Source organism: Dromiciops gliroides, chromosome 3 (genome assembly GCF_019393635.1).
Source record: "Dromiciops gliroides isolate mDroGli1 chromosome 3, mDroGli1.pri, whole genome shotgun sequence".
Lineage (NCBI taxonomy): Eukaryota > Metazoa > Chordata > Mammalia > Microbiotheria > Microbiotheriidae > Dromiciops > Dromiciops gliroides.
This window is the reverse complement of record NC_057863.1, coordinates 647787834-647815056: the sequence shown is the minus strand read 5'-3', so window position 1 is coordinate 647815056 and position 27223 is coordinate 647787834. Positions and strand designations below refer to the sequence as shown.

The 27223-nt window shown below is 59.2% G+C and overlaps 2 protein-coding genes across 2 annotated transcripts; both read left to right on the top strand.

Annotated features, from left to right (window-relative positions):
* Positions 1-637: 637 nt before the first annotated feature.
* On the top strand, positions 638-3964 carry LOC122748233 (translation initiation factor IF-2-like). Its single transcript, XM_043993906.1, has 2 exons — positions 638-710; positions 3273-3964. The coding sequence occupies exons 1-2, from the start codon at positions 638-640 to the stop codon at positions 3863-3865; spliced, it is 666 nt and encodes a 221-aa protein (XP_043849841.1). The 3' UTR covers positions 3866-3964.
* Positions 3931-25897, top strand: CLPTM1 (CLPTM1 regulator of GABA type A receptor forward trafficking). The gene is made up of 14 exons (XM_043991752.1): positions 3931-4067; positions 8412-8524; positions 14117-14240; positions 14823-14981; positions 17802-17919; positions 18703-18788; positions 20474-20594; positions 21371-21615; positions 22204-22297; positions 22822-23012; positions 23224-23319; positions 23643-23778; positions 24637-24804; positions 25297-25897. The coding sequence occupies exons 1-14, from the start codon at positions 3987-3989 to the stop codon at positions 25479-25481; spliced, it is 1917 nt and encodes a 638-aa protein (XP_043847687.1). The 5' UTR covers positions 3931-3986; the 3' UTR covers positions 25482-25897.
* Positions 25898-27223: the final 1326 nt, after the last annotated feature.

The following is a 27223-nucleotide window of genomic DNA, read 5'->3' as shown; positions in this document are numbered from 1 at the left end:
GACTTCCTGAGACTGGATCTGTGTCAGGGTGACTGTGGGGTTGGGCCCGACTCCTGTATCAGCACAGCAGCTCCCTCCTTCTGACCTTCCAAGCTGTTCTTGGTTAGAAGATGATTTCAGCACATTCTTCTGTGAGTTTTGCTGCTTTGGGCATTTTCCTATGACCTTATTTGGATGGTTTTTGGAGTGATTGTGTCATGAGTTTGGGAGCTCGCTGCCTTTCCCCAAACCCCCGTTTTTCAATGACTTCTACTCCTATTTCCTGAAGATTAGACAGCGGCCCGAAGTATCTGCTGAACGAAGTCCACATGAGTATTTCGAGATGGGCCGTGATGAATAGATGCAGAAGATAGGTGGGCCACTGGCTGGTGGTCTTCTTGTGCCATGAGGCCATGACCTCTGCTCGGCTCATTGTCTTTCTGAGCGGAATGAATGGTCCCACGGTCCCATTCCTATGCAGGTTTTCAGTAGGCCACTCCATCTGAGTCTGGGCTTGTCTCACTCCGGGGTCTGAACATTTTGAAGGTTCTTTGTTGAAGGTCGGACTTTAGCTGGGACTTAAAGGAAGTCAGGAGGTAGAGATAAGGAGAGAGACCAACCAACCATCCGGCTATTGGGCCATTGCAACAGTCGGGGCATGAGGCAGTTGGAGGAGAGAAGAGGACCATATAGGAGTGATGTGAAGGAAGCAGTGGCATTACCCCTGGCAGGTAGGACTCATCAGTCTTGGCAGGCAAGTCGCCTAGGGGAAGGAAACCCTGATTTTAAAGCTCGGCTGCCTTGCGGCTACACCCATATATGGGAAAGGCTTCAGGAGTTAACCCCGAGGAAAAATCAGGAGACAGAGTCCCTTAGGCAGCTGGATGTTGGACATCACATCCCTCTGGCAACTCCTGCAGAGGCACTGGTGCCAAACTGTACTGGCTCTGCCTCTCCTTTGGATCCACCAATGTTGTGGAGAGGGAAAACCTGCTGCATGGGCAACAGCTTGTTTTCCAATTGATCCACCCAGGCCAGCGCCCTGGAGAGGACACTCCAGCTACTCCTCATGGGGTAGATACAACACGGGATTTGGCAGTTACCGGTTATAAGTCACTCAGGAGCTGTGGCTCCTGTATCGGACTGTACAGCCACACTGTGGCCTGTGGCTCTTCAAGGCACTGATCCATGGTCATCTGCAACTGATGGAGGCCTACACACACCCCTGTGTGAGCTCACTTTCTGTCTTCCTCAGGACTGGGAAGGTGAATTCTCAGCTTCCAGTGGTATAACCTATCCATGCTCACTTAGGTAAACAGCAGATCCTAAACTGGGGCTGCAGGGGAATTCTTTTAAAGAACTGTGAAAAATAAGGGTAACAAAATTTAAAAATTCACCTAGAAGGAAACATTTTTTTAAATGTTTTTTTTTTAAGTGAAGCAATTGGGGTTAAGTGACTTGCCCAGGGTCACACAGCTAGTAAGTGTCAAGTGTCTGAGGCCAGATTTGAACTCAGGTACTCCTGACTCCAGGGCTGGTGCTCTATCCACTGCGCCACCTAGCTGTCCCCAAAGGAAACATTTTTAAGCCCTCAAGTTCACCAAACTGCAAAATTAAGTTTCTAAGATTGTTCCCCCAAAGTTCACTGGATTTTACAGTGTTGGAAGTACTTTTAGCACTGGAAGCTATGGATGTTTCAAAGTGCTATGATAGAGCAGTGTGGGGGCAGCTGGGAGGCAATGGATGGAGCCCTGGTCTGGCAATCAAGAAGACTGGGGTTCAAATGTGGCCTCAGCCGCTTTCTAGAGGTGTGACCTGGGGGCAAGTCACTTAACCCTGTTTGCCTCAGTTTCCTTTTTGGAAAAGGAAATGGCACACTGCTCCAGTATCTCTGCCAAGAAAATTCCAAATAAGGTCAGGGAGAGTAGGACATGACTGAAACTACTGGAGGGCCACAAAACAGGAGTAAGGAAGTCTAGGTCAAAGCTTCTTAAACTGGGGGTCTCATAACTAAATGTGGAGGTTGATAAAAACTTGGTAACAGTAAAAGGTTGCATATACCTATTTTTTTTTCTATTTATTTCTTTTTTGCGAGGCAATGAGGGTCAAGTGACTTGCCCAGGGTCACACAGCTGGTTAAATGTCAAGTGTTTGAGGCCACATTTGAACTCAGGTCCTCCTGAATACAGGGCCGGTGCCTTATCCACTGCGCCACCTACCTGCCCCCATATATACCTATTTTATATACCTATAAACCCGGGGTCGAGTAAAAATGTCTCGGGTGAAAAGGGGTCTCGAGTGGAAAAAGTTTAAGAAGCTCTGGTCTAGATGACCCTCCCCCGCACGGGGCACAGGACAGTTGACACCACCAGGGGGCAGTCAAAGCTCGGCTGGCCAGGCTCACTTGCACTACAGTTGTCCAGGCAGCGTCCAAGCTTCACTCAAGAGTTACGCCCTTTACCTGGGGATACAGCAAACACAGTTCATAACTCTTGGCTTATTCTGGCTCTATTCCCCTAGATCCTAATCTCTAGCCCCCTTTCCCACCGAGGCCCCAAATAATTATTCCCATTTAGAGTAATAGGATGTTTAGTGCCGTGGAAACAGAGGTGCCTCCAGGGAAGCTGCCTTTTTAGTTTCCCAAGGGGTAAAGGAGGCTTCTGGCTTCCAATGCTGGAGCGGGGGGAAAGGGAGGAGGGAGCCCCCTTCCATCAGCCCCCAGGGCAATCTCCATTCAAACCGCTGGGTGGCTTTCAAAGGACCCCCCCCCCACTTCTGCCCAGGGGTGGGAGAAATGAGGCTGGGTTTTGGGAGGCGCACAAAGGAAATTAGTCCATTGAGCTTTCCTTGTTGTAAGAGCCCCCGGCTATTCAGAACCAGCGAGTTTGGAGAGGACCGGAATACTGGATCTAATACTGGAGAAGGGAAGGGGCTTATCCAAGGCCACACAGCAAAAGCCTGGATGGGGGGGGGTGAGGGGGGGGGCAGAGGAATGAAGGTTCCTTCCCGGGGACGTGTCTGAGGGGCTCTATTCCCTTCTCCTTTCAAACGGCTCCACGTGGAATTAAAAAGAACGAAAGGCCACTTCTTCCAAGAAGCCGGCCAGGATTGTACTAGAGGAAGAGTGACCGGATAGTCCTCTCTCACGGACGTAGAGGACGGAAATCTGGGCGATCGGCTCTGTATGGTGGTCACGCTGGGTAAGGAGTCCCTAAGTGCGTGCGCTTCCCCGAGGACCAGCCTGTAAATTAACCTACGGCTGCTCGGGGTGGGGGGGGCGGGGCGGGGAGAAGAGCACGTGAAACGAATTTGCCGATCGCTGCGGCTAACCGAGGGTGGTAAGGTGGCCGGGAAGGGACTGCACAGACATCGCGAGTTGCGTCGGCCGGGGGCGTGGTCAAAGGAGAGTTTCGACGGTGGCCGCGAAGGGACTAAGCGTCTGGGGGAGGGGAGAGGAGCTGCGAGGAGGGAAAATGGTCGTGACCACCAGCGGGGGCGTAGCTCAGGGCGCGTCAGACGGTGGCTGAGAAGGGACCCCACCGTTGGGAGGGTGGGCTGCGTCTCTCGCAGAAAGGGAAAAGGGAACGGGGGTGTGGCGGATGGGCAGGTTAGAAGCTGGGTCCCGGGAAAGGATCTGCCCCCTTCCCCAGGGGCGGGGAAGGAGGCGGAGAGCGCGACAGAAAACGGTCGGGGGCGTGGCCGAGGGGGGGCAGTGGACGGTGGCCGCCGGCCAGACGAGATCAGACAGGGCCTAGAAAATGAGGGGTTGCCGAAAGGGCGCCTGACAACGAGGGACTCGGGTGGCGGCCGGCTGCGGCTTCCGTCCCCAGGCACCGGGGAGTGGCCTCCGAAGAGTACGCGCTCACGCCGGGCGGCGGGACTCTGAGCCGAGTACGGTGGCCCGTTGGATCTCCCTACGGGTGCCGGCAGCCCGGCGCAGTTCTCGCGAGATCGGGCGCGGCACGGCGGGGCGGGGCCTGTGGGGGGCGGGGACACGGAGCAGGAAGATGGCGGCTGCGCAGGAGGCGAACGGGAGCCCCAGCGAAGTGGCGGCCGCGGCGACGGTGACCGGAGGCGGCTCCGGGCAGGTAAGCGGGCGGTCCGGCGGGCGGGAGGGAAGCGGACGACCCCGCCGGTGCCTCGGCGCGGCCCGGCCCGGTGCGGCACAGCGCGGCCTCCCCAGCGGGGCCCTTCCCGCGCCGGGCCCGAGCCCCGCGGCGTCTCCCGGCGGTCCGCCGGACCCCCTCCCGACCCCCCCCTCAGGGCGCGCCTCCGACCCCCAGCGACGAGGCGGGGCCCCTCCCCCAGCGTCTGTCTCCCTCTCGCCCGGCCGTGGCTCCCACCTGCTGCCCGCCCCAGGCCAGCCCCTGGTCCTCCCGGCCGCCTTGGCCCGAGGGCTTCCTTGGCTTTCTGCCCCCGCCCTGAGGGTGCGAGGGTCTCCCCGAGGCTGCCCCCACACCTCCACCCTCGCTTCGTGTTCCCCTCCCCCTCCCAGGTGTGCCGCCCACGTCAGGGCCCCTTTTGTAGAAAAATCCCCCCGTGTCCTGGTGTGCTCAGCTTAGGCAGCCCCTGACCCCGGGGAAGCCCCGCGCCCGCCCTCGCCCACCTGCTGCGGGCCCCCCAAATCCGTTTGCCCCCGTGGGATCCGATCTCGTCCCTGTGCGCCTTCCTCGGACCGTATAGTGACGATGGACGCGGTGGGGGGGAGGGGATGGCTGAGAGAGGGACGGACGGGGCCGAGTCCCGAGCTCCCCGTGACCCTGGTGGCACTACAGGTGTTGTGGGCCCAGCGACTGGTCCGGGGGCTCCAGAGTCCAGCCGGCCGGCCCCCCGGCTCGGCCCCCTCCATCGGGGTCCTCCTCTTCCTGCCCTCCCTCTGCTCCCTGCGGACCTTCCCTTCCCTTCCGCGCGACCAAGGGCAGTGGAGCTGGCGGCCCCTCCTCACGTCCCCTTCTGGCCCCTCCTGGGGCCCGCTTACCTGCGTGCCCGGTTCCTGACTCTCCTTTTCCTGGCCCTGCCCCTTGGAACCCATCCTTCCTCAAAGCTCTTCGTGGTCCCCCCCCCCCACAGTTCATCCTCTCACCTGTAGGAGCCCCCTCCCCTGTTTTAAAAGGTGGGGACTGGGACATCAGGCTCCCCCCCCTCCCATCGTGCCCTGATGAGGACAGGCAGCTGCCCCAAGGTGGTTCCCAGCCACGTGGGAGCGTCCCCAGGGCTTCAGCATCCCTTGAGATCTGCTCACTTCCTCTCGATTTACAGATGGGGGAAACTGAGGTCTGGAGCGGGGAAGACACTTGGTTGAGGGCATCTAGGGAGTCAGTAACCTTTCTCCATCTCATGTCCTGTGTGTTTGCTCTGGCTGCTCTGCCTCATGACGTCCAGCCAAGCTTAGCCCATACTATGGCCCCTGGGCCCAGCTCTGTGCCCAAGTAGGAGGGGGCTGATTCATGTCTGGGGAGACAGGATTAACCCCCCACCTTAGGGCAAGGTGACACCTCTCCCAGGGTAAGTGAGCTCAGGATCCAGTGAGGGGCCTGGGAGCTCGGAGCATAGACAGAGATGGGGGAAATAGGGAAGGATGGAGAGAAAGGAGGGGAGAGGTAGAGGAGAAAGGGAGGGATGGAGAAGGAAGGAGAGAGAACACAGGCCTCCGAAGACTTAGGACTTGAGGATTGGGGAGGGCACCAGTGTTGGGGAGAAAAGCATTATCAAGGGTTGGAGCAAGGCTTTGGAAGTCTTGAATGCCTGGGGGGGGGGTGCGCTGAATGTCACCAGAGTCTCAGGATAGCTTCCTGAAGCAGGACAGCCTTGGGGTATCATCAGGGGCTTTGGAAAGGGGGGAATTGCTGTGGGGCATCCGGAGGGTGGAAAGTCAGGACCCGCCCTCCGAGCTGATTTGGGGGGCCACGGCCTGGCCACAGTCACTCAGCTGGTTCAGGGCTTTCTCCTTGGTGGCCATATAGTGTCTGTCTGGCCCCAGAAAGCACTGGTCGTGCACAAACACTCGGGGCTTCTGTTTGGGGGTTTTTTGATAAGAAAGTCTAGGCCAGATGTCATGGAGTGGACTCAGCTGGCCAATTAACACTAGCTGAGCCTCCGCTGCTTGTGCTCCAAGGGGTGTGGGGGTCTTCCTGCACTCCCAGGAGGCTGGGGAGGAGGAATGTGCCCAGAGGAAAGGGAAAACAGGCCCCACAAACTCAAGGAACTTACCCAAGGTCACATGCCTCATGCTGCCTCTGCTCTCCAGGCCCATTTTCCTCATAGGGAAACAGGCCTAGAGCGTCCTGCCCAAGATCCCCAAGTAAGTCAGGTGGCCACAAGCCCAGGGTTCTCCCCTCTATCCCTGTGGTGGTCATAGCAGTGTCCTGGAGAGTGAGAAATCAGAGGGTACAGATGCCAGGCCTGCCCCTGGTGTGGGTCAGTCTGTCTTCCTTACTCTGTTCTCATGCACAGGAGGGAGAATCAGAAGACCATGAGGAAAGTCCCTGCCCTGCAGGTGGGAACGCTGGGGGCTCTCACTTCCATGAGGAGGTAGACAGACAGAATAATAAGTGTCCAGGGCCTGTGATGAGGGGACCTGGGGGCTAGTTCAGGGAGACATGACTTTCAGGAATGGGCTGGGATGCCCAGTCTGGCAAGAGCACAGCTGGACCTGAGCTGGGAGAAAATCCTGGGGCCGGGGTTGGCAGGGGAGAGGGGGGCCAGGGAGTGCTTCCTGGAGGAGGCCTGAGTGAGAATCTGGAAGGAGGTGGCCAGCCTGGCATGTTTAAGACCACAGCCCTCCCTCCAGGCCAGAAATGACAAGGCATCATGGGAGCAGAATGCAGGAAGGTAGCAGCTGTGGGGAGTGTCAGGCCAGGGGCAGGTGGGGGCTAAGGGCCTGGAGGAGGATGGGGGGCAGGGCAGGGCCCCTGTCCCTCTGCAGCTGGACTGAAGGCACAGCATGTCTACAAGGGAACCCAGATTTCAGAGTGCCCTCCTTCAGGTTTCTCTAGACAATGGAAAAGGATTTTCTTCTAGAACAATTTTTTGAAAATTTCAGTTTGGAAAAAGTTTTTTGAATGTCACAGAGGAGGGTCAGGAGTCAGGACCAGGATTCAGGCCCAGGCTCTGCTGGGTGGGGTTACCTTGCCCAAATCCCCACCTTCCTCTGAGCCTCGGTGCCTCCGTCTGTCAAAGGAGAGCATTGGTCAGCCCCGACCTGTCGTAAGTGTGAAGGTCATGACCACCTCTGAGCACCTGAGGCCTTCCAGCTTGCACAGCCTGGACAGGCCTGAGCAGATGCTGAGAACAAGCCTTGAATTCACATCCTGCCTCAGTGACCTTGAGAAAGTCATTTCTGTTTGACACTTAGCTTTGACTTCCTGGGTCTAGAGAGAGGCAGGCTCTCTGATCTCTCCCAGGAGCCCAGGTGTATCCCCAAGCTCCCTGCTGCAAGGTTCCTTCCCTGGCCGTCCCGCCCAGGGAGCCTCAGTCCTGCCTCAGGCCCACTTCTGGGGGGAGGACTCCCACCTGGAGGAGCCTCAGGACTTGTTCAAGGTCAGCTCAAGCAGTAACTCAGCACAGTGGCAGCAGCCTGGGGCCCTGCCCCTCCCTGGACCTCAGTGGCCGCCACTGCTATAAAAGGAGAGTTGGATGCTCCCTAAGTCCTATGAGGCCAAGCCCCAGAGAAAGCACCTTGCCAAGGTCCCCCTGCAGGGGCTGGGCACAGGCCGGCCCGGAGAGCAGACCTTCCGCCTTCCCGGCCTGGGCCCTTTTCACGAGCCTTATGAGGAAATGGCTGCAGGGATGGGAAGCGACCTTCCTCCTGCTCGGCAGTCCAGCCTGCCATGGGGGCGAGTGGCTGTCCTGGGCTTTGGATGGGGGGCCGCCTGGCAGGGCTCCCTGGGGAGGCAGGGCCTGCAGGGATGGGGGGAGACACTGGGCAGGGAGGCGGCACTGCCCAGTGGAAGCTGTGAGGCCGCTGGCAGGTCTGGAGCCCTCCTGGAGCCTCAGTGTCCTTAGCTGTAAGACGCAGGTAGTAACAATGGGCCTGGGAGGAAGTCCTTCCCCACCAGACGTGGCTGCCAAGGGCAGCTGTTCTGGATGTTTTGTCATTAAGCTTCTGCTTCTGTTCTCTTCACTGCTGCTTTACTAAGCTGGGGCAGACGGAGTGTGGTATTCTGGTTAGGGAGCTGGTCTGGAAGCCACGCGCAGCCCCCACAAGGTGCTTCACCTGGGGGCGCTGGGCCTCGGGGGACCACCAGGGGGCTGACATGCACTGGCGGGAGGAGTTCCTTTATCCAGGAGGTACCCAGGCCTCTCTGGGATAAGAGGGCCGGGAGGCCTCAAAGGCCAGGCTGGTGGGGCATGCCAGGCCAACCCTCCCTTCCCCTCAGTGTCCCCCTGCCTTTCCACACTGAGCCCTCTGGCTTTTATCCTGGCTTCCACAGGTGACCAGCAATGGCAGCGTCGCGGGAGATGCACCCACAGATACCCAGCAACAGAACCGAGCCCCGCAGGCTGCTCCAAATGCCTGGCAGGTCATCAAAGGCGTGTTGTTCAGGTGAGGGGCCTCCTGGCTGGTGAACCAGAGGGTCTGGGGAGAGAAGGGAGCCCTTCCAGCCAGCAAGAGCCTCAGCAGGGCCCTTCCCTCCCCCACGTTCCCAGCAGGGATTGTCAGGGATAGGATGGGCTCTTCTTGAATGCCTCCTGTGATGGGGAGCTCACTCCCTCCTGTGGGAGCCCACCCCACCCCCCATCCATGTGACAGCCCCCCCACCAGCTAGCCCGTGACTTCCTCTAGTGTCCATGCTTTCTGTCCCCCATCATCCTCACACTCCATGGGGTGGCCCGGCTCCTTTGCGTCCCTCACTGAATGTGGGGCTGAGCTGGACGCAGGGTTCCAGACATTGTTTGGCCAGTGCCATAGCCGGGGTGTCGCCCCCTCCATTGCTCCAGATGCTTGGCTTGGAATAATGCAGCCCAAGGGGCTGTTAGCATTTGTAACGTCTGGTCCTGCTCTTGACTCGGGCTGAGTTTGCAGTCTCCAGCATCCTCATCTGACCAGTCAGCACGCATGGTCCTGGGGCCTGCTCTGGGACAGCTCCTGCCCTCAGGAGCTCCCAGGCCACTGGAGGTGGTGATGATGCGTGAATGTGCCCAGAGTGAGTGGGAGAAGCTGGAGGGGCGTGTCCAGAAGGGCTTCCTGTAGAAAGCCTGGGCAGGAGGCTGAGGCCCAGCTGGGGAGGAGGCAGCTCTGTTTGCTCCCAGAGGTGATAGGGAGCCATTGAAGCCTGAGGATCCCGGAGGAAGTGGAGAGAAAGAAGTGAGCTGCGTTGAGGGAGGGGCGCCTCCACAGAATAACCTCTTGCAGAACTGCAGGAGAGGCCTGATTTCAGCTAGAGGCAGGGGAAAGTCAGGCTGGGCTGGCTTCCCCAGCAGACTCTGGGTCAGAGCACCTGACTGGGAATCAAGGACACATCTGGCAGGAGGGTTGAGCACTTGGCTTAGGGGGTGACTCTGGATGGAGGAGCCGCCAGGGAAGGGCTGTGGAGATAAACCCCGAGATCTGACCAGTGTGGATCGTTGCCGATGACCCTGAGTCTGCTGCTCTGGGGAGCCGGCACCCATGGGCCAGGGGAGCGGTCAGCACTGTGGGTCTGCAGAGAGGGGCTTTGCCCTCTGGTGACTTTGTATGAGACCAGCTTGGGCCAAATCTTTGAGTAAAGATAGTGTGTTGTGGCATGTGCGCGTGCGTGTGTGTGTGTGTGTGTGTGTGTGTGTGTGTGAGTGTGAGAGAGAGAGAGCAGCAGCTGATTGTGGGCTCCTGGGCTCCAGAAGGGGTTCCCTTTGTGGGCTTTGGAAGCTGAGGCCTGGAGCAGTGGACGGTGTGGTGTTAGTGCCTGGCATCATCTCTGGCTATCTCTCCAGGTCGTTTCCAGAGGAGCACCTGTGATTTAGGGAAGGGACTGACTCAATGCTCTAGGACGGGCTAGAAGTGGCTCAGGCTCCAGTCAGACCCTGCTCTTGCTGCTTTGCCCACCTGGGCCTGTGCCCTCGTGTGTCACCTGCCAGGGCTGGGCTCAGCTGGCTCCCAGGGGCCCTTTGAACTCTGGAGAAGCGCTGTGGGTGGGGCCTCTTCCTGGGCAGCCTCAGTCTGGGCACAGCTCCTGGAGCGGGTGGTGAACAGCCCTTAGGACAAAGTGCCAATGACTTGGGAAGCCGGCTGGGGTGGCGTATAGCCCCCCATGAAGTCCTCACATTTTATAGATGTAGGGAGGATTAATGGGGCACCTACTGTGTGCTAGGCACTGGGCTGAGCATTTTATAGACATGATCTCCTTTGATCCTCATCTCTGAGAGGCAGGAGCCATTATGATTCCCATTGAACAGATGAGGAAACTGAGGCAGGCAGCAGTGAAGTGACTTGCCCAGGGTCACACAGCTAGTAAGTGTCAAGTGCCTGAGGCCGGATTTGAACTCAGACCCTCCTGACTCCAGGGCCGATGCTCTATCCACTGCGCCACCTCGCTGCCCCCAGACTCGGGTCTTCTTGACCCCAGACCTGGTGCTCTGACATGGATGTCTAAGGCTCTGATGGAGAAGATGTGGCCAAGTCCCAGGGGAGGTTCGTGGCCGCCTCTGTCCGCTGGGGCCTTGGCTCTCTCCTCCTGCTCCATTGCCTTCTGTGGTGCTGTGGCTGAGGAGTGCAGGCACCAGCCCCTTAGCGCCTTTTCTTCTCTTGGGCCTCAGTTGCTCCTACCTTAAAATGGGACCTGCTGACAGTGAGTAGGTGCTCTCCTCCCTCCTGGGCAAATCCTGCTTCCAGATTCCCGGTGGGCTTCTCCCTCGTCAAACCAAGGCAGCCTTGGCTCGTGGTTCCTGTCCTCTGGGAGCAGAGCAGACAGGCAGGGCTAGCCGGTAGAGATGGCCCCCGTGCTGTGTCATGTCATGTTGGATTTCGTGAGACACATCAGAGAGGCCACGCCACTTGGGTGGGTGTCCAGCAGGTAAAACAGAGGGGAAGTGTAGTTGAGCTCCCACTGGTTAAATGTCTTGTGTGCCCTCTGATGCCCAGGGGACACCTGCTGTCGGCTTATGCTCCACCGTAGCAGGAAAGGTGTGAACAGGGACGAATCAGGGAGTAAATTCTGTGAAGAGTTTGAGGGGCAGGAAATCCCTCTTGCTCAGGGTGGGGGGATTAAGGAAGCTGCCCAGATGAGAAGGCATCAGAGCTGGGCTTTGAAGGGAGGCAGAGATGGGGGGTGGTCAGAAGCCTGGGGGGAAGAGTGTGAACAAAGCACAGAGAAGGGGAGCCCCAGGGCCCAGGCTGGTGAGGAATCCAGAGAGCAGGCTGAAAAGTTTGGGGTGAGCCGCTATTTTCCTGGTGGGGTCTAAAGTCCTTGACAACTCTGACCTTCTGTGATTCAGTGAAGAGGGGGTGGTGTCAAGGTAGGATTTTTGTAGTGAGAGCAGAGACCCAGCTAGGACAGACCCACAGGGTGAGGAGCGGGGTCTGAGGGGAGGGTCACAGGAGGCTGAGGTTCTGAAACAGGATGGAGGGAACTTGGTGAGTCAGCAAGTGGAGGGGGGCCTGCAGTCGGGTGCTGGGGGGAGGCCCACAGAAGCCCCCTACTGGAGAAGCAGAGAGGGAAGGAGCCTGGGCCAGGCCCCCTCCTGGCTGACCCATTCAGCCTCCACTGCGAGTCACACACACACTGGTGTTGGTGCTCTGGCCCTGCCAGGAGGAGAGCAGGCTGCTGGGATTGTTATTGTCCCCCAGGGCCCTCTGGGGCCGATTGTCTATCCCCACAAGGGGTGTGGCCACTGGTCGCCAGGCTCCCTCTAGCTCTGCCACCCTGGGCCTCTGCCCATAACCCCCCCGAGGCACCCTGTCTTCACCCCTCACCAGCCACAGAACCAGAGCTCTGGTTTTCCCATCCGCCAAGTAGGTGGCTTTTCCCGGACCCCTCTGACACCCTCAGTCTTAGAGAGGAAGCCCTGGGGCTGTGGTCGGCTCTGATCCTGCTCTGCCTGGTGGCTCGGGGCATGTCCCTTGCTGGGAGGACCTGGTTTCTCTCAGCCTCTTGGGTATTTAGGGAAAAGCCTCTGGGGACCTGTCTGCTGTCACCACCTCCCTGTCCCCTCCCTCCCTCCTCTCCTCATTCAGGGTCCTCTATCCAGAGTGGAAAGGACTCATCCAGCCTCTCCTTTTATAGACAAGGAAGTGAAGTGATTTGCCCAAGGTCACCTGACTAGGAACTGTCAGAGGCAGGATTTGCACCTGGGCCCTCAGGGTTCTCTGTGCTGTACCCCTTGGATGGGAGGCATTGCCCAGGAAGGCCCCACCCAGCCTCCTGCCCCAGAGGACTGGGCGAGGCTGCTGTGTGGAGCTAGACAGTCTGTGCCTCCCACCTGGCAGGCGGGGCCCTCCCAAGGCCATGGTCACCAGAAAGCAGGCCCCTCGCCCCTCATCTACCCTTCAGGCAGTGGAGCACCTGAGAAGGCCTCTGTGGACTGGGGATGCCCAGGATGGGGGGAGGCCAGCTCTAGTGAGGCCCAGCGAGCTTGTAGAAGGCAGCAGAGCCAGGGTTTAAGGCCAGGCCGTGTCTCTGCCGGGAGTGGGGGAACCCGGGCTGAGGTCCTGGGCTGTGCCACCTCTGGCCTGGCTGCTCGACCAGCCATTTGTCTCTGCTCTGGTGCTGGCCCCCAGGGTGAGCAGGACCAAAGGAAACAGCCCCAGCATCCCGCCAAGGGCTGGGGGGGCAGCAGAGCCAAGGCAGGAACCAGGCCTGCTTCCATCCAATCTCCCCCCCATGTAGGTCCTTTTTGTTTGTTTATTTCTTTTTTAAAAAGCACAGACTTTTTCATTCTTTTTTTCAGTTCCAAATTCTTTCCCTGCCCCTTCCCAGTGAGAAGACAAGAAAACAAAGCCCATCACAAATATGTATAGTTGTGTTAAACAAACTCTTCTTAGCCCTGTTAAAAGCATACATTATAGGGGCGGCTAGGTGGTGCAGTGGATAGAGCACCAGCTTTGGAGTCAGGAGTACCTGAGTTCAAATCCAGCCTCAGACACTTAACACTTACTGGCTGTGTGACCCTGGGCAAGTCACTTAACCCCAATTGCCTCACTTTAAAAAAAAAAAAAAAGCATACATTCCCTCCCAGCTAGGGAGGGAGACAGAGGTGGGTGGGTGGATGAGGGATGGGTGGGTGGGAGGATGGATGGATAGATGGACACAGACAGATTGATCACTTGGGGCTTTTTTTGGGTTTTTTTTAGCGAGGTAATTGGGGTTAAGTGACTTGCCCAGGGTCACACAGCCAGTAAGTGTTAAGTGTCTGAGGCCACATTTGAACTCAGGTACTCCTGACTCCAGGGCCGGTGCTCTATCCACTGCACCATCTACCTGCCCCCAGATTGATCACTTGGTAATGTGCGTGTGAGTCTGTCCAGGACATAGGCCCGGCAGATCCGAAGCAGTCTTGGCAGGGAGGGCCCCTCAGTCAGGGCAGTGCCTCAAGCAAATGTGGCGCTGGGGTTCCCAGGAGGGGAAGATGAGCAGGGAGAGTGTTGTGGCCATTGCTGGTTGCGGGGAGGGCTGCTGGGAGGAGCCGAGGGTGATGCTGGTGGCTCTGGGGTCTCTTCAAGGCCTTGTGCACCCACAAAGCCATGGCTCCCTGGGATTTTGGTGACCTGACTTCCAGATTGTCAGATTCAGTGGGCAAGAGCTGGAAGAGATCATCTTGTGTGACCCTCTAAGGCCTGCTCAGAGATGCTGCCCCGTGGCCACAGCACAAAGGCAGTGATTGAGGCTTCTCTAGCACTTTTCCAAGCCATGCAGTATCATGCAGAGAGAGAGCTGGCCGTGCCTGTGGGCAGTGTCCTTGCCCACTCAGTGCCCTCCACACCCCAGCATGCCTTTCTCTGGGCCTCCCTGCTGCAGGCTCTGTCCTGAGCCCTCTAAGCTTGGCCGGGGGCTTCTTGTGGTGTCTCCGGCCCTCACTCAGGGAGGTGGCTCAGAGAGGTCAGTGACTAGCCCAGGCCCCCAAGACCTGGCATATGATGCGGCGGCACCCCCCCACAGTACCCACATCTGCTCCTCCTTTTCTGCTGTGCCTCGCTCACCTCTCTCCTCTTCCTCATCCTCAGGATCTTCATTATCTGGGCTATCAGCTGTTGGTTTCGTCGTGGGCCGGCACCACAGGATCCAAACAGCCCTGGGGGAGCCCCCCGGGTCCCCAGCCGCAACCTCTTCCCAAAAGACACTTTAATGGTAAAGAGGCAAGGGACTCGGCTAGGGGCTGGAGAGAGGCCCCCGCTGGGGAGGGGTGGGAATGGGCAGCAGGCTGCGTTCCCCTGGTTGAGGAAAGGGCTCCTCCCTCTGCATCTGCCTCTAAGGTGGCCCTGGGAAGGTTGTGGGGGAACTTGGAGATTGAGTTCATCAAGAAGTAGTTCAGTTCAGCAAACCCTCATACAAAGAGTCCCCTGGGTAGGCAGCTCCATGCCTGTGGATTGGCCAGTACAGGGCAGTTTGGGGAGGAGTGAAGGGTAACAGGTGGGAAGCATCAGCATAGGCCTGGGCAGTGGAGAAGGCTCCCGGGAGGCAGACCTGAGGGGGCGTACATGGCCACTGGGCACAAGAGCCTGCTGGTACAGGCCTTCCATGAACTCTGTGCCAGGCAGTCTACTCTTGGCAGCGGCGCAGGGAGGGGTGAGGAGGGACCCACCTGAGCAAGATGGAGCCTGGTTAGGGGTGCCAAGAAGGCCAGAGCCAGGGAGGCATGTGAGCCCCTGGGGTGGAGGAGGAGGAGGCCTGGCCCTGGCTCTCCTCTGGACTGAGGCCTTCCCCCCACAGAACCTGCACGTGTACATCTCCGAGCATGAGCACTTTACAGACTTCAATACCACCTCCGCGCTGTTCTGGGAGCAGCAAGACCTTGTCTACGGAGACTGGACCAGCGGGGAGAATGCGGACGGCTGCTACGAGCACTACGCCGAGCTGGACATCCCGCCGGTGAGAGGGGACCCTGGGCAGAGCCGCCTGCATGTGTGCTCCCTTCCCCTCCTGGGCCTCTTTAGTCTCTTCAGTTCAGGGTGCAAAGAAGGTGCTGGCCCATACTGGAAGGACAGAGTTTGGCCCCTTGGCAATTCCCTAGCCTGGTCCCATTGCAGACTCAGTCTCTATCACAGTAGAACACTTGAAGGTGGGCGAGCCCTATGAGTATGTGTACATGGTTGGATCTGGCCAAGTTAGAGAAGCACTGATGAAGCACCTACTGTGTGTTGGGCATCCTATTAAGCCTGGGGATACATGGATACACAAAAATAGTGGTTAGGGCAGCCAGGTGGCGCCAAAGTGCACCGAGCGCAGGGCCTGGAGTCAGGAAGACTCATCTTCCTGAGTTCAAATTCGGCCTCAGAAGCTGCCTGGCCTGTGACCCTGGGCAAGTCACTTCACCTTGTTGGCGGCGGGTGAGCTGGAGAAGGAAATGGCAAACCAGTCCAGGATCTCTGCCAAGAAAATCCCAAACGGGGTCACAAAGAATTGGACATGACTGCAAATGATTGAACACAAACAGCCAAGAAACAGTGCCTGCCCTCAAGGAGCTCCTGGTGTTGGCAGAGGGATGATGTGCAAACAGCCCTGTCCAAACAAGCTAGAATGGGGGGGGTGGGCACTGAAAGGAGCCGGGGAACCTGGGAGGCAGAGGAGAGGTCCAGGCAGGGGGAGCAGCCAGGAGGAGGCCAGTGTCACTGGTGTGAGAAGAAGGGAGGTGTAAAGGGCCCCCTCAGAGCCAAAGAGTAGCCTTTATCCTTGATCCCCAAGGTAATGGGGAGCCACAGCAGTTGATGGAATAGGACTATGGATAATAGGGAGTCAGAACCGTGCTTCAGGAAGGTGTGTGACAGCTAAGTGAAAGGTGGACTGGAGTCCAGTGAGGACAGAGCAGGCTCCGATGTGGTCCAGGCACGGTGTGAGGGGAGGAGAGCAGGGACCTGTGGGGAAGCTCATAGGAAGATCCAATTGCCAGGCCTGGGTAGCAGACTGGAAGTGGGAGGTGGGGGGAGCAGTGCAGGGTCCCACCAACGGTGCAAGCCTGGCCATCCAGGAGCCTGGCAGTGCCCTGCACAGTCGGAGGGGAGGGAGGACTAGGCAAAGGCTTTCCAGGGGAAAGAGGTGGATCTGTCAGCATGTCTACTGGACGATCCCCTCTAAGAGGGCTCCCAGGCAGCTGGAGGTCAGGGCTGTGCCAAGCAGGGCCGGTCTGTGGAGAGGAGCTGGCCCTGGGAGCTCACAGGGCATGGCCTCCACTTTCAGTGAGAGGAAGGAGTGGCTTCTCAGGCCTGCCCCGGAAGGGTCCCCCAGGCTGGGCTTTGACCAGCAAGGGCCTCAGGTACCAGGCCTCTGGCCAAGAGCTCAGGGTGGGGAAGGGAGATAAGTGCAGCCCTGCAGCAGGGAGGGGTGAGGACCTGAGGCACTGGAGGGCAAGGGAAGTGCCAACAGTCATAAGAGTAATAACAACGACATGATGCAGTCACTGATGTTTTTTGCTCCACTGACATTTGTAAAGCACTTCTCTTATTTGGTCCAGGAGACAACCCTGTAAGGTAGTAGGGGCTATTATGATTTTCGTTTTACAGATGAGGCCGCTGAGGCTGGCAGAGGTTAAGGGACTGGCCCAGGGGCACACAACTACTAAATGTATGAGGCTAGATTTGAACTCGGATCTTCCTGACTCCAGGTTCAGTTTTGAGGGTGTGAGGGAGTGGCGGAATGACAGACATTGTGAGCAGACAACAGAGGGTTCAGGCTGAGCCTTGGGGCACCTGCTGTGATATAGGCTGCATTCCTGCCTTCAGGAAGTTCATAGTCAGTGGGTCCTGGGTCCCACAGACTTTGTGGGGCTGAGAATGTGCACAGTGAGATGTGTGTGTTGGGGAGGGGGGTTAGTTCTTGGGCTTGGGGGGCGTCAGAGGGGCTCCTCTGAGGCTCCAGCCCAGCGGTGGGCCTCAACGGCAGAGGATGCTATCCCAGGTAGAGATGCTGCAGGGAGGGTGGCCTGCACATGGTGTCTGCTGATGGAGACCCCAGTGAGGCTTTAGTATGAGGCCGTAGCCTGGGCATCTATAAAAAGGGAGGGGAGTTTGCGAGCCAGGAGCAGTGGTGAGATCCCTGGAGCTGGAAGCGGGGAACCTGGTGGGGAGGGTGAGTCCTGCCTCTTTGACCTCGGGCAAACTCCTTCCCAGCTCAGTCTGATTATGGGCTAGACAGGCGACTGAGAGCAGGTAGCGTGGGTGGGACTCACCCTAGTGGTGACCAGGGGCATGGGCCAGTGGAGAGAAGCCCTGGCATCCAAGGTGGTTCCCAGGCTCGGGTGCCATCGGATTGGGGCCCTTAGGAATGGAGAAAGAGCTGCTCGGATATGGGGGTGGCCTGTCCCATGGGCTCCTCCCCGACCCCCAGGCCTGCTTGGTCACATTGAGTGTGTGCTGAGGGGGACCCCCCCGCCCGGGGGATCCTCAGGGGGCCTGGCCAGGCTGAAGAGGGCTGGAGGATGCCCATTTGCCAGGTGAGGGAGCCAGCAGCCGCAGCGCCTTGTAGGGTGAACAGCTCTGCACTGTCGTCCTCCGTCACGGCTGAGCCAGGGTCAGGCTGCAGCTTTTGTCCCATTTCATTGTTGAAGAAGTTGGCCCAGATGGGGCGAGGGATCTGCCCCGTGTGACCAGGCTCTGCTGATGTGTGGGGCCTGGGAGGAGAGAGTGGTGTGTGCCGGGGAGGGGGTGGCTTGAGCTGCCTGTCCTTCTCATCCTACCCCATCCGTCTGTCTGGCAGAGCGTGCAGCAGAACGGCTCCATGTACATCCACGTGTACTTCACCAAGAGCGGCTTCCACCCAGACCCCAAACACAAGGCCCTGTACAGGCGGCTGGCCACCGTGCACACATCACGAAGTAAGGCTCCGCCTGGCCCGGCTCCTAACAGCTGAGCTGGGGGAGGGGGGGGGGGCGGCGCGGCAGGTGGGCTCCTGGGTCCCCAGGCCCAGACAGGACAGACAGGACTTTTCCTCCTCTGTGTCCTGGGAGGGGAGGTGAGCCCCAGAAGCCACTAGCATATCCCTGCTTGGGGTTGGGGAACTGAAGGCGAGAGATGGCAGGGTGGCCAGCCAGAGAGCAGGTTTGGGGAGAAGTGAGTCAGTGAGGGAAGGAAGAAGAGGCCTGTTCTTGGGGAAATCAGACCAAAAGACAGATCTGGGGAAGACCCCAAGATGCAATTCAATTCAACAGATATTCCTTGAGCCGTTGGGTAGGTGGGGAGGACATTGATAGCCTTCAATGTCAGTCATGCTGAGGAGTTTGGAAAGTGCCCCATAGAGGGTGAAGAGCCGGGCTGGGGTGGGGGTGGGGGTGGGGGGATCTGTCAGCCTGGGGTCCCAGAGGAGAGAAGGAGCCTGGGGTCTGGCTGGGGGCACAGGGCAGAAAGGGGGCAGAACTTGTGGAGAATAGGACAGGGGAGGCAGGCCCCAGGAATGCTGGTGTCAGTGGGCTCCAAGGCAGGGATCCACCCGGGGGGCCTGTTGCGGTGTGTGGTGGGGGTGCTAGGCCTTCTAGGACCCTGTAAGATTGGGGAGCGAGGCTGCTTTGGGGCCATGTGGCCCCCTTGAGGCCACACTCCAAACCTGGTGTCCGCTGCCCTCCCAGTCTTGTCTCCTTCCCTCTCCCTGCTCTTCCTCTAAGTGATCAACAAGTATAAGCGAAGGCGATTTCAGAAGACGAAGAACCTGCTGACGGGAGAGACAGAAGCTGACCCAGAGATGATTAAGGTAATTGGGGGAGGACGACTGGGAGGCTGCCCGCCAGGGGCACCTCTCTGGCTTTCCTTCTCTGGCCTTCCTTTTCACCTCTGGACAGTGAGGACCTTGTGTGGTCGGAGGCCTTGGTGGTAGTTCTTGGTGGGCTCTGAGTGAGTGGTAGAGGAAGGCCCGGTGTCCCCTGTGAAGTCGGGCCTTCCAGAGGGGAGGCAGGAGGGTGCGGCTGGGGCAGCCAGGCCCAGAGGTCAGCAAGGCTCCCCTCCTACCTGCTCTGAGCTTCGGGGCTCCTCTGCAGCCTTTGTCCTTTATTCTGCCCTCTGGCCCACCTAGGGTAAATCAAATGCTTCGTGCCCAAGACAATCTTGAACATGTCTGAAGGCAGCTTCTGGGTGCCCGTGAGGTCTCTCTTCTCTGCCCCAGACACCCCCAGTTGTCTGTACATCAGCCTCCTTCCTCAATTCTGCTGCCCAGAGCTGAGCTCAGTTTCCCAGGAAGCTCTGGTCAGTTGTGGTCTCCAGAACTTCCATCCCTGCTGGCTGCCCTTTGGAGCTGGAAGCCATGACCCATGCTTGAGCCTCTGAGCCCAAGGAGCTGGTGCAGAGTCCCCAGCATTCTCCTCCCCTGCTCCTCTCGCCTTCTCCGCCTGAGTAGCCAGAGCCCCTCGAGGAGCTTCTCTGCTCATTTCACCTCTGGAAAGTTGTGAAGGGAAGGAAAGGTAGTCACGCCCCACTCTCCTTGGGCAGAGAGAAGAGCTGGAGAGGCAGTTGGGGTTAAGTGACTTGCCCAGGGTCACACAGCTAGTAAGTGTCAAGTGTCTGAGGTCGGATTTGAACTCAGGTCCTCCTGAATCCAGGGCTGGTGCTTTATCCACTACGCCACCTAGCTGCCTCCCTCCCCCGCCCTTATTCTTTAGAGTGGCCTGGGAACACTGAGGTGCAGTCACTCAGCCTCCAAGGGAAGACTTGAACTTGGGTCTTTTTGGCTCTCAGGTCTGCCCTCTCTTCAATGCCAGATGCTGCCTCTTATTATACAGATGTTAGTAGTTATTACTGAGGCACTGGGGAGCCACCGATGGCTTTGAAGCTGGGAGGTGACAGGTTCAGACCTGCTTTATGAATAGCCGTTGGGCAGCTGGATTGGGGAGGGCAATGTGCGATTGAGGACCAGCTGAGGAGGCTGGTGATGTGAAAGTGACGAATAAATGACCTTGGGTATGGTGAGAGAAGGGAGAAGGTTCTAGGTGGGCCATGGTCCCCATGTGTGGGTCCTAGGCCACTTTCAGTGGTCAGGCTGATGACCCAGGGCAGCCTGTTCCAATTAAAGGCTTTAAGAACATAAAATCAAATGCAGAGAAGCAGAAAAAACCACTCACCCTGAAATACAGGCACCCCAAGAGTAAGGCAAATCTGTGGTATGCTAGGGTATGGGGGGCAGCGATTTCAGTTAGGTCGGATGTAAATGGTATTTCAGAACCTGCAGCCCTGGGATAAAGTGACTGTCTGTCCCGAGGATTGCTGGTACACTTAGGCTTTGCTGTTTAATAATAGGGGAAGAAAACTCTGGGCTGGGAGACCCTTGGTTCAGGGCCCTGAAGGGCAGGGAGGGCCCAGAGAGGGGCAGGCACTCTGCCCTAGCTGCCTCTGGATGCAGATTCGCCCCCTCCCAACTCAGTGTCACGTGTCTTCTTGCCCCCACAGCGAGCAGAAGACTTTGGCCCCGTGGAGGTCATCTCCCACTGGCACCCCAACCTCACCATCAACATTGTAGATGACCACACGCCCTGGGTGAAAGGCAGCGTGCCACCACCGTTGGACCAGTGTAAGCATGCCCTCTTCTCTGCTGGGTCCTAATTCCCCTGGAGGCTCCAGGGCCTTGTGAGCCAATCCCTCTGCCAGCCTGTCCTAAGGCGGGGAGGGGGCCAGCCTCGACAATGACTTGCCCTTCTTCCCCCAATTTTGTCCTCCTGCCGGCCCCCAGCAGAGTCAGGGGTTGCTCCTGGGGCCTTAGGAGGCCGCCTTAGGGCCCACTGGGTCTTTCTTTCACTATTCCTTTTTTTTTTTTTTTTTTGCGGGGCAATGGGGATTAAGTGACTTGCCCAGGGTCACACAGCTAGTAAGTGTCAAGTGTCTGAGGCCAGATTTGAACTCGGGTCCTCCTGAATCCAGGGCCAGTGCTTTATCCACTGTGCCACCTAGCCGCCCCCTCCTTCCCTATTCCCAATCTCAGAACTTTGTGTTGGACTAAGATTGATGTGCATTGTGCCTGTCAGGGGCAGCGCGCTCTCATGGGTAGGATCCAGGAGATCTGGGTTCCAGTCCTGCCTGACCGTGAGCCAGCCACTCCAGGCAGCTCCCTGGAGGAGGTGCCCACCCATGTGGTAGGGGGCCTTTGCTCACCCAGGGCTTGGCTGTAGCTGCTGGTGCCTTCCCGGCTGCTCGTCCTTCCTGGCCATGATCTCAGCTTGTTGGGCACTCAGCAGCCTAGGGTGGGGGGGGCTTTCTGGCCCACACGAGGCTGCTGTGAGACTCCCTTCCCGCTGCAGGCCCCTCGCGGGGCCCCTTCTCCTGACCAGGCCTTTGCGACACCCCCCGCAGATGTGCAGTTTGACGCGGTGAGTGGGGATTACTATCCCATCATCTACTTCAACGACTACTGGAACCTGCAGCGAGACTACTACCCCATCAACGAGACGCTGGCCAGCCTGCCCCTGCGCCTCTCCTTCTGCCCCCTGTCCCTGTGGCGCTGGCAGCTCTACGCAGCCCAGAGCACACGGTCCCCCTGGAACTTCCTGGGCGAGGACCTGTATGAGCAGTCAGACGAGGAGCAGGACTCCGTCAAGGTGAGTGGTGCCACCCGGGCCACAGCCTCGTCCTGAGAAGGGGAGGAGGAGGCCGGGGCCGGGGGGCCTCCTAGACAGGCCCCATTCAGCTTCTGTGGGGCTTAGGACACCCCCCCCCTTCTCCCACCACCACTTTTTGGGGGGGTTTTCATGAAGCAGCTGCTGGTGCAGTGGATAGAGTGTTGGGACCTGAGTTCAAGTCTAGCTTTGTGACCCAGGGCAAGTCACTTCACCTCTGTTTGCCTCAGTTTCCTCAACCATAAAATGGGCATAACAGTACCTATTTCCGAGGATTGTTGTTATGAAGATCAAATGAGATAATGTTTATAAAGCACTTAACACAGTGCCTGGCACGTAGTAGGTGCCTGCTTAAGAAATGCTCCTGCTCCTTCCTGTCTCCTTTCCTCCTCAGTTTCCCCTCCCCTCTCCCTGACTTTCCTTCATCTCGCCCTTCTCTCTGTGTCCCCTGGGCTCGGGGTCCAGGGATGGCCCAGACAGCCAAGGGACCACGGAAGGGGAAGGGCCCCTCCGGCCCGGGTCCGGGAGAAGCCCGCACTCCCACTGACCCTCTGTCACGGCCTGCTCTAGGTGGCCCTCCTCGAGACGAACCCCTACCTCCTGGCCCTCACCATCATCGTCTCCATCGTCCACAGTGTCTTTGAGTTCCTGGCTTTCAAGAACGGTAGGAGCCCTTGATGGTGGGGCTGCCTAAGCCACAGGCCAGGGCCCCTTCCCCCCCCAGCCTAGAGGAAGCCCCTACCTGCCTTGAGGAGCCTGTGGTCTGGGGGGTGGAGCATGCAGCCCCTTCTCTCAGATCTCCCCTCTAAGAGTCTGGCAGCTTCCAGGATGGTTGGAAGTTCGATGCCACCAGGTTGTGGCTTCCAGGAGACTTGGTCAGGGCAGTCCCTAAAGAGAGGGGGTGCCGAAGGGCGGGGTGACAGGCGGGTGCTTCCAGGCAGAGGGCAGACGAGGCTCCGGCCCCACCCCCAGTCAAGGCTTCAGGAGATGAGGGAATCAGCTGCTGAGCCAAGGGGAACTCCGGGGCCTTGGCTCCCGGCTCTACCGGGACACGGTTCCAGCGCCAGGGGGAGCCCCAGAGTGCCCATCCCAAACGTTGTGGGCCAGGGTGCCTGGTGTGTGAGTGGGGGCCACCAGGCAGGCCCTCAGCCTTCCCTTCCCTAACTCTCCTCCATCCTGGGCTCACAGACATCCAGTTCTGGAACAGCCGGCAGTCCCTCGAGGGCCTCTCTGTCCGTTCCGTCTTCTTTGGCGTGTTCCAGTCCCTCGTGGTCCTTCTCTACATCCTCGACAACGAGACCAACTTTGTGGTCCAGGTCAGCGTCTTCATTGGCGTCCTGATTGACCTGTGGAAGATCACCAAGGTCATGGATGTCAGGGTAAGGACCCCCCACTGTGCCGGGATGGTGCTGGATCCCGACTCCCAGCCCCACCGCTGAGGGTGCCCCCAGCGTGGGACCAGGGAGTTTCCAGAACCCCTCCCTGAGGATTGGGGGAATTTGTACTGGGGGGTTTCTGGGACAAGAGGAGCCCCTTGGGGCTCACTGGGTCTGGTCCTCCCTCCACTCACTTTTCTTCCCCCAACTCCAGCTGGACCGGGAGAACAAGGTGGCCGGTGTGCTCCCCCGCCTGACTTTCAAGGACAAGTCCACGTATATAGAGTCGTCCACCAAGATCTACGATGACGTGAGTGTGGCTACAGGGCCTTGCACAGGACAGGGCTGGGGTGGGGAAGGACCAGGAAGGGCCCCCTGGAGGAGGCTGTAAGAGAGTATATTGGGGGGTCTGCACGCACACACACACACACACACACACACACACTCACATACACATGCACACACCAGATACACACACACATGCGCACCCTTCCAGCCTGCTTGGGCCAGGAAGCCGCGTCCTCGAGTTACCTGGGAAGTCCCTTGGGCAGGGCTGCCAAGCTAGGGAGGCAGTGTGGGTGTGGTGGGGGTGGGGGGGGGCCTCCTTCACACCCCGCCTCTCCCCTCCTGCAGATGGCATTCAGGTACCTGTCCTGGATCCTGTTCCCCCTCCTGGGCTGCTATGCTGTGTATAGCCTCCTGTACATGGAGCACAAGGGCTGGTACTCCTGGGTGCTCAGCATGCTCTACGGCTTCCTGCTGACCTTCGGTGAGTCCCAGCCCCCCCAACCCCCTCCTGGCCCGAGGAGGAAGGAGGCGGCCGGCTTTGGTGCCAGGATTCTGGCCAGGCCCCTCCCTTTCTCCCCTTTGTTTACTCATTCCTCCAAGGAGGCGCTGAGACCCTCTGGACTCTCAGTCCCGGGGTAGGTTTGTCCAAAGGCCTTTGTGGCCAGGAGTAGACTGAGAACTCTGAGAAGCCCACGGGTAGCCCTGCCCACACTGAGGTGGGGCTTAGGACAGACAGTGGGTGGGAGGCTGAGGCCCCAGCAGGGGCTTCGGGCTCAGGAGGCCTGGCCCCCCATGGCCATCCCACCCTGACACCCTGCTGCAGCTCTGAGCTCTGGGGTCCCCTGAGATAAGAGGAAGTGCCCAGACCCCGGGCCCGGAGGGCTGGGATGTGCTGGAGATGGTGGCTCTCCAGGGTTGGGGAGACCGGCCGAGACCGTGGGACCGTCCGGCCACGTGCACTCGGCCAGACTAACCTCAGGCACACATCCTCAGCGTGGTAGCCAGGGCACTGCATGGGGGAGCCCTGGTGAGAGACCAGTCTTACTGGGCGAGGCAGTCTCCCCTCCAGCCTCAGTTTCTCCATCTGTAAAATGGGGGATTTGTAGCCGCTAAGGTCTCGGGGCTGATGTCGTCCTCGGCAGACACCTGGAATGAGCCGGTAACGGTCTTCAAGCTTCGTTTTCCCCATCTGTAAAGTGTAGGCGCTGGCCCCTGTCTAGGTCTGGGAAGGCCCCCGGAGCTGTCTGCTCCAGCCCAGGATGGTACAGATGAGGGGTGAGACCCTTTGCCAAGTCCACGCTGGCTGCGCTCTCACCTGCCCCTTTCCCATCCATGCCAGGCTTCATCACGATGACGCCCCAGCTCTTTATCAATTACAAGCTCAAGTCGGTGGCTCACCTGCCCTGGCGCATGCTCACCTACAAAGCCCTCAACACCTTCATCGACGACTTGTTTGCCTTTGTCATCAAGATGCCCGTGATGTACCGCATCGGCTGTCTCCGCGACGGTGAGTCCCGGCCTGCAGGGACGGGGAGCCGGGGGCTGGGTGAGAAGTGGGGAGGGCATTCAGTCTAAATCTTTTCTAAACACTTGCTGTGTCCCCTGCACTGACAGGGCGGGCGGGGCTGGGGCAAGGGCTGGACGTGCTGCCCACGGGGCCTCTGCCCCAGGGGAGCTGTCCAGATGGCTGAGGGCCTCTTCTGGGGCCTCTTCTGGGAGCTCCAAAGTCGCACTTCAAGGGTGGCCGAGGGCAGCGATCAGCTCTGGAGGCCAAGGAGCTGGCTGCAGATCCTGCCTTGGTCCCTGCAGTCCCCTTCCCGGGCCAGGGAAGGAGGGGCTTTTATACCCAGTGGCCTCTGAAGGTCCCTCCTTCCCCTCCCCAGATCCGTGGTCCTGGAGAACTTCTGTCCCCAGGAAGCCGTCCTGGCTAAGGGGGGAGGGAGGGCAGCTTGGCCCGTTCCCCCCCCCCCCACTGGTCTCTCTCCTTCCCCTCTTCCAGATGTGGTCTTCTTCATCTATCTTTATCAGCGGTGGATATACCGGGTGGATCCCACGCGGGTGAATGAGTTTGGAATGAGTGGGGAGGCGCACACAGCAGTGACAGCCCCCAGTGGGGATGGCCCCCTCCCTGGACAGGACCAGGGGCCCGCCCCCAAACCGGCAGAGGACAAGAAGAAGGATTAGTGTCTTTCCCCTGGCTTCCCTGGCCACCAGCATTCTTCCCATCTCCCACCCCCAGCTCACTGTGACCCCATCCCCCCTGCCCTGGACAGACGGGGAGGGAGGGAGCTGGCAGGGGTCAAGGGGACGCTCCCCTCTTGTGATGTGTGGGCTGAGAAGGAAGAGGAGGGGCGGGAAGGGGGGTGTTGGGAGTGGGGGAGCAGGGGCGTCCCCTGCCTGTCCGTCTGTCCCTCTGTCAGGTCCAGCGCCATCTGTAATCATTGTAAGCCATTGCATCATGGCGGGGAGGTGGGCTGGGAGGGGGGTGAAGCCCCAAGAGCTCTCCCTCTGAACCCCAGATCCATCTCTCATCCCTTCCCACGTCCCTCCTCCCCAACACAGACTCTGGATTTAATAAATTCATATGGGTGTTTAACTTACGCCAGGGCACCTCCTCCTTCTCCCTGCCTGTGCCCACTGCCCCTGTGGGCTGCTGGACAGCTGCCTGGAGCCCTTGGCTGGGGTGGCCCCTGCTCTTATCTGGGCCTCGGCCTCTGCTGAAGGCCTCAGGAGGGAGCCTTTGGGAGAGAATGAAGCGGGTGCCTCCATTGACACTGAGGTCACACAGGCACGCCCATTCAGATGGCCAGCTGTCCCCAGGGCTGACCAGCAGGGGAGAGCTGGTGTCACTCCACAGGACCAGTCAGCATCAGCATCTGTTCCAGGCCCGTGGGGTTGGGGCGGGTAGATACATGGTGTCCACGGCCCTGGCACATCTGCGTTGTGGGAGCCCTTGGAGAGAAGGGCAGTCAGAAGGGACAAGGGGTCCTGAAACCAGCCCCTCTAGAGGTATTGTGGGTGCACGAGGTGACCCGAGGCCATCTAGGCCAACCCCCAGAGGCTGACAGGAAGTGACCCGGGGGGGGGGGGTATTCTGAACAAGACAAGGCCAGCTGTTCTCAGGCCCATGGCACTGCCCTGGAAGGCGAGATCTGCCAAAGGCGAATGGGTCACTCCAATCCTGGGTTCCCTCTCCCTGGAGGTCATTCAGCAGGGGGTATGCTGTTGTGGGGGTCGGCCCGGAGGACCCCTCTGAACCGCCAGGCTGCCGGGGAGGGGCTTAGCAGCCACCTTGGTCAGGTGAATGCCTGCCCGGTCCCCTGCTGCACCGAGGGCTAGCCTGGGTGTGTGGATGGGCTGCTATGCGATCGTTCTGCCAATGTCTCTGGGATGCTGCCCGTCCCCGCTGAGCTGGACCTCCAGCCCGTTGGTCCCAGCTGGCTCACTGTTCCCGCAAAAGAGCCAGCGTGCCCCTTGACCATTCCAGACTGTGCCCCCTAATCCTCCTGCCTCATCTTCTGGGCACCCTTGCCCGCCCCCACACTTTTCAGCTCCCATCTCCCTCGAGACCCCCTGCTCTCCCCCCATTTCCCTTCCTTAAGCAAGGGTAAAGAAGGAAGAGGTCTGGCTCGGGAACTGTAGACCGGGGTTCGAATCCTCCCTCCAAAGTGATGGGGCTGGTCTCTGCAGCTGCTGGGATCCCCGGGTCGGGCTCCGCCCCCTCTTCCCGGTCGGCCCCGCCCCCGGGCCCAGGCGGCTGGCCCGAGGTCACATGGCGCGCGGGGGTTTCCCCGCTCCACCCGCCGTGACGTCACGGGCCAGGCCAGGCCAATAGGGGCGGCGGGCTCCGCGGCGCCGGGGAATTCCGCGGCCCCGCCCCCAGCCTCCCGCTGCCTCCCCCGCCCCCCCGCGGCCCGGCCCGGCCC

Bases quoted from the DNA above. Each gene is read 5' to 3' on its own strand.
- LOC122748233 (XM_043993906.1), top strand. From the start codon at position 638: ATGAGGCAGTTGGAGGAGAGAAGAGGACCATATAGGAGTGATGTGAAG. The intron at 711-3,272 runs GTAGGACTCATC...GGCGGGGAGAAG, and splicing joins AGTGGCATTACCCCTGGCAG to AGCACGTGAAACGAATTTGC.
- CLPTM1 (XM_043991752.1), top strand. From the start codon at position 3,987: ATGGCGGCTGCGCAGGAGGCGAACGGGAGCCCCAGCGAAGTGGCGGCC. The intron at 21,616-22,203 runs GTGAGTGGTGCC...GGCCTGCTCTAG, and splicing joins AGGAGCAGGACTCCGTCAAG to GTGGCCCTCCTCGAGACGAA. The intron at 23,779-24,636 runs GTGAGTCCCAGC...CATCCATGCCAG, and splicing joins CGGCTTCCTGCTGACCTTCG to GCTTCATCACGATGACGCCC.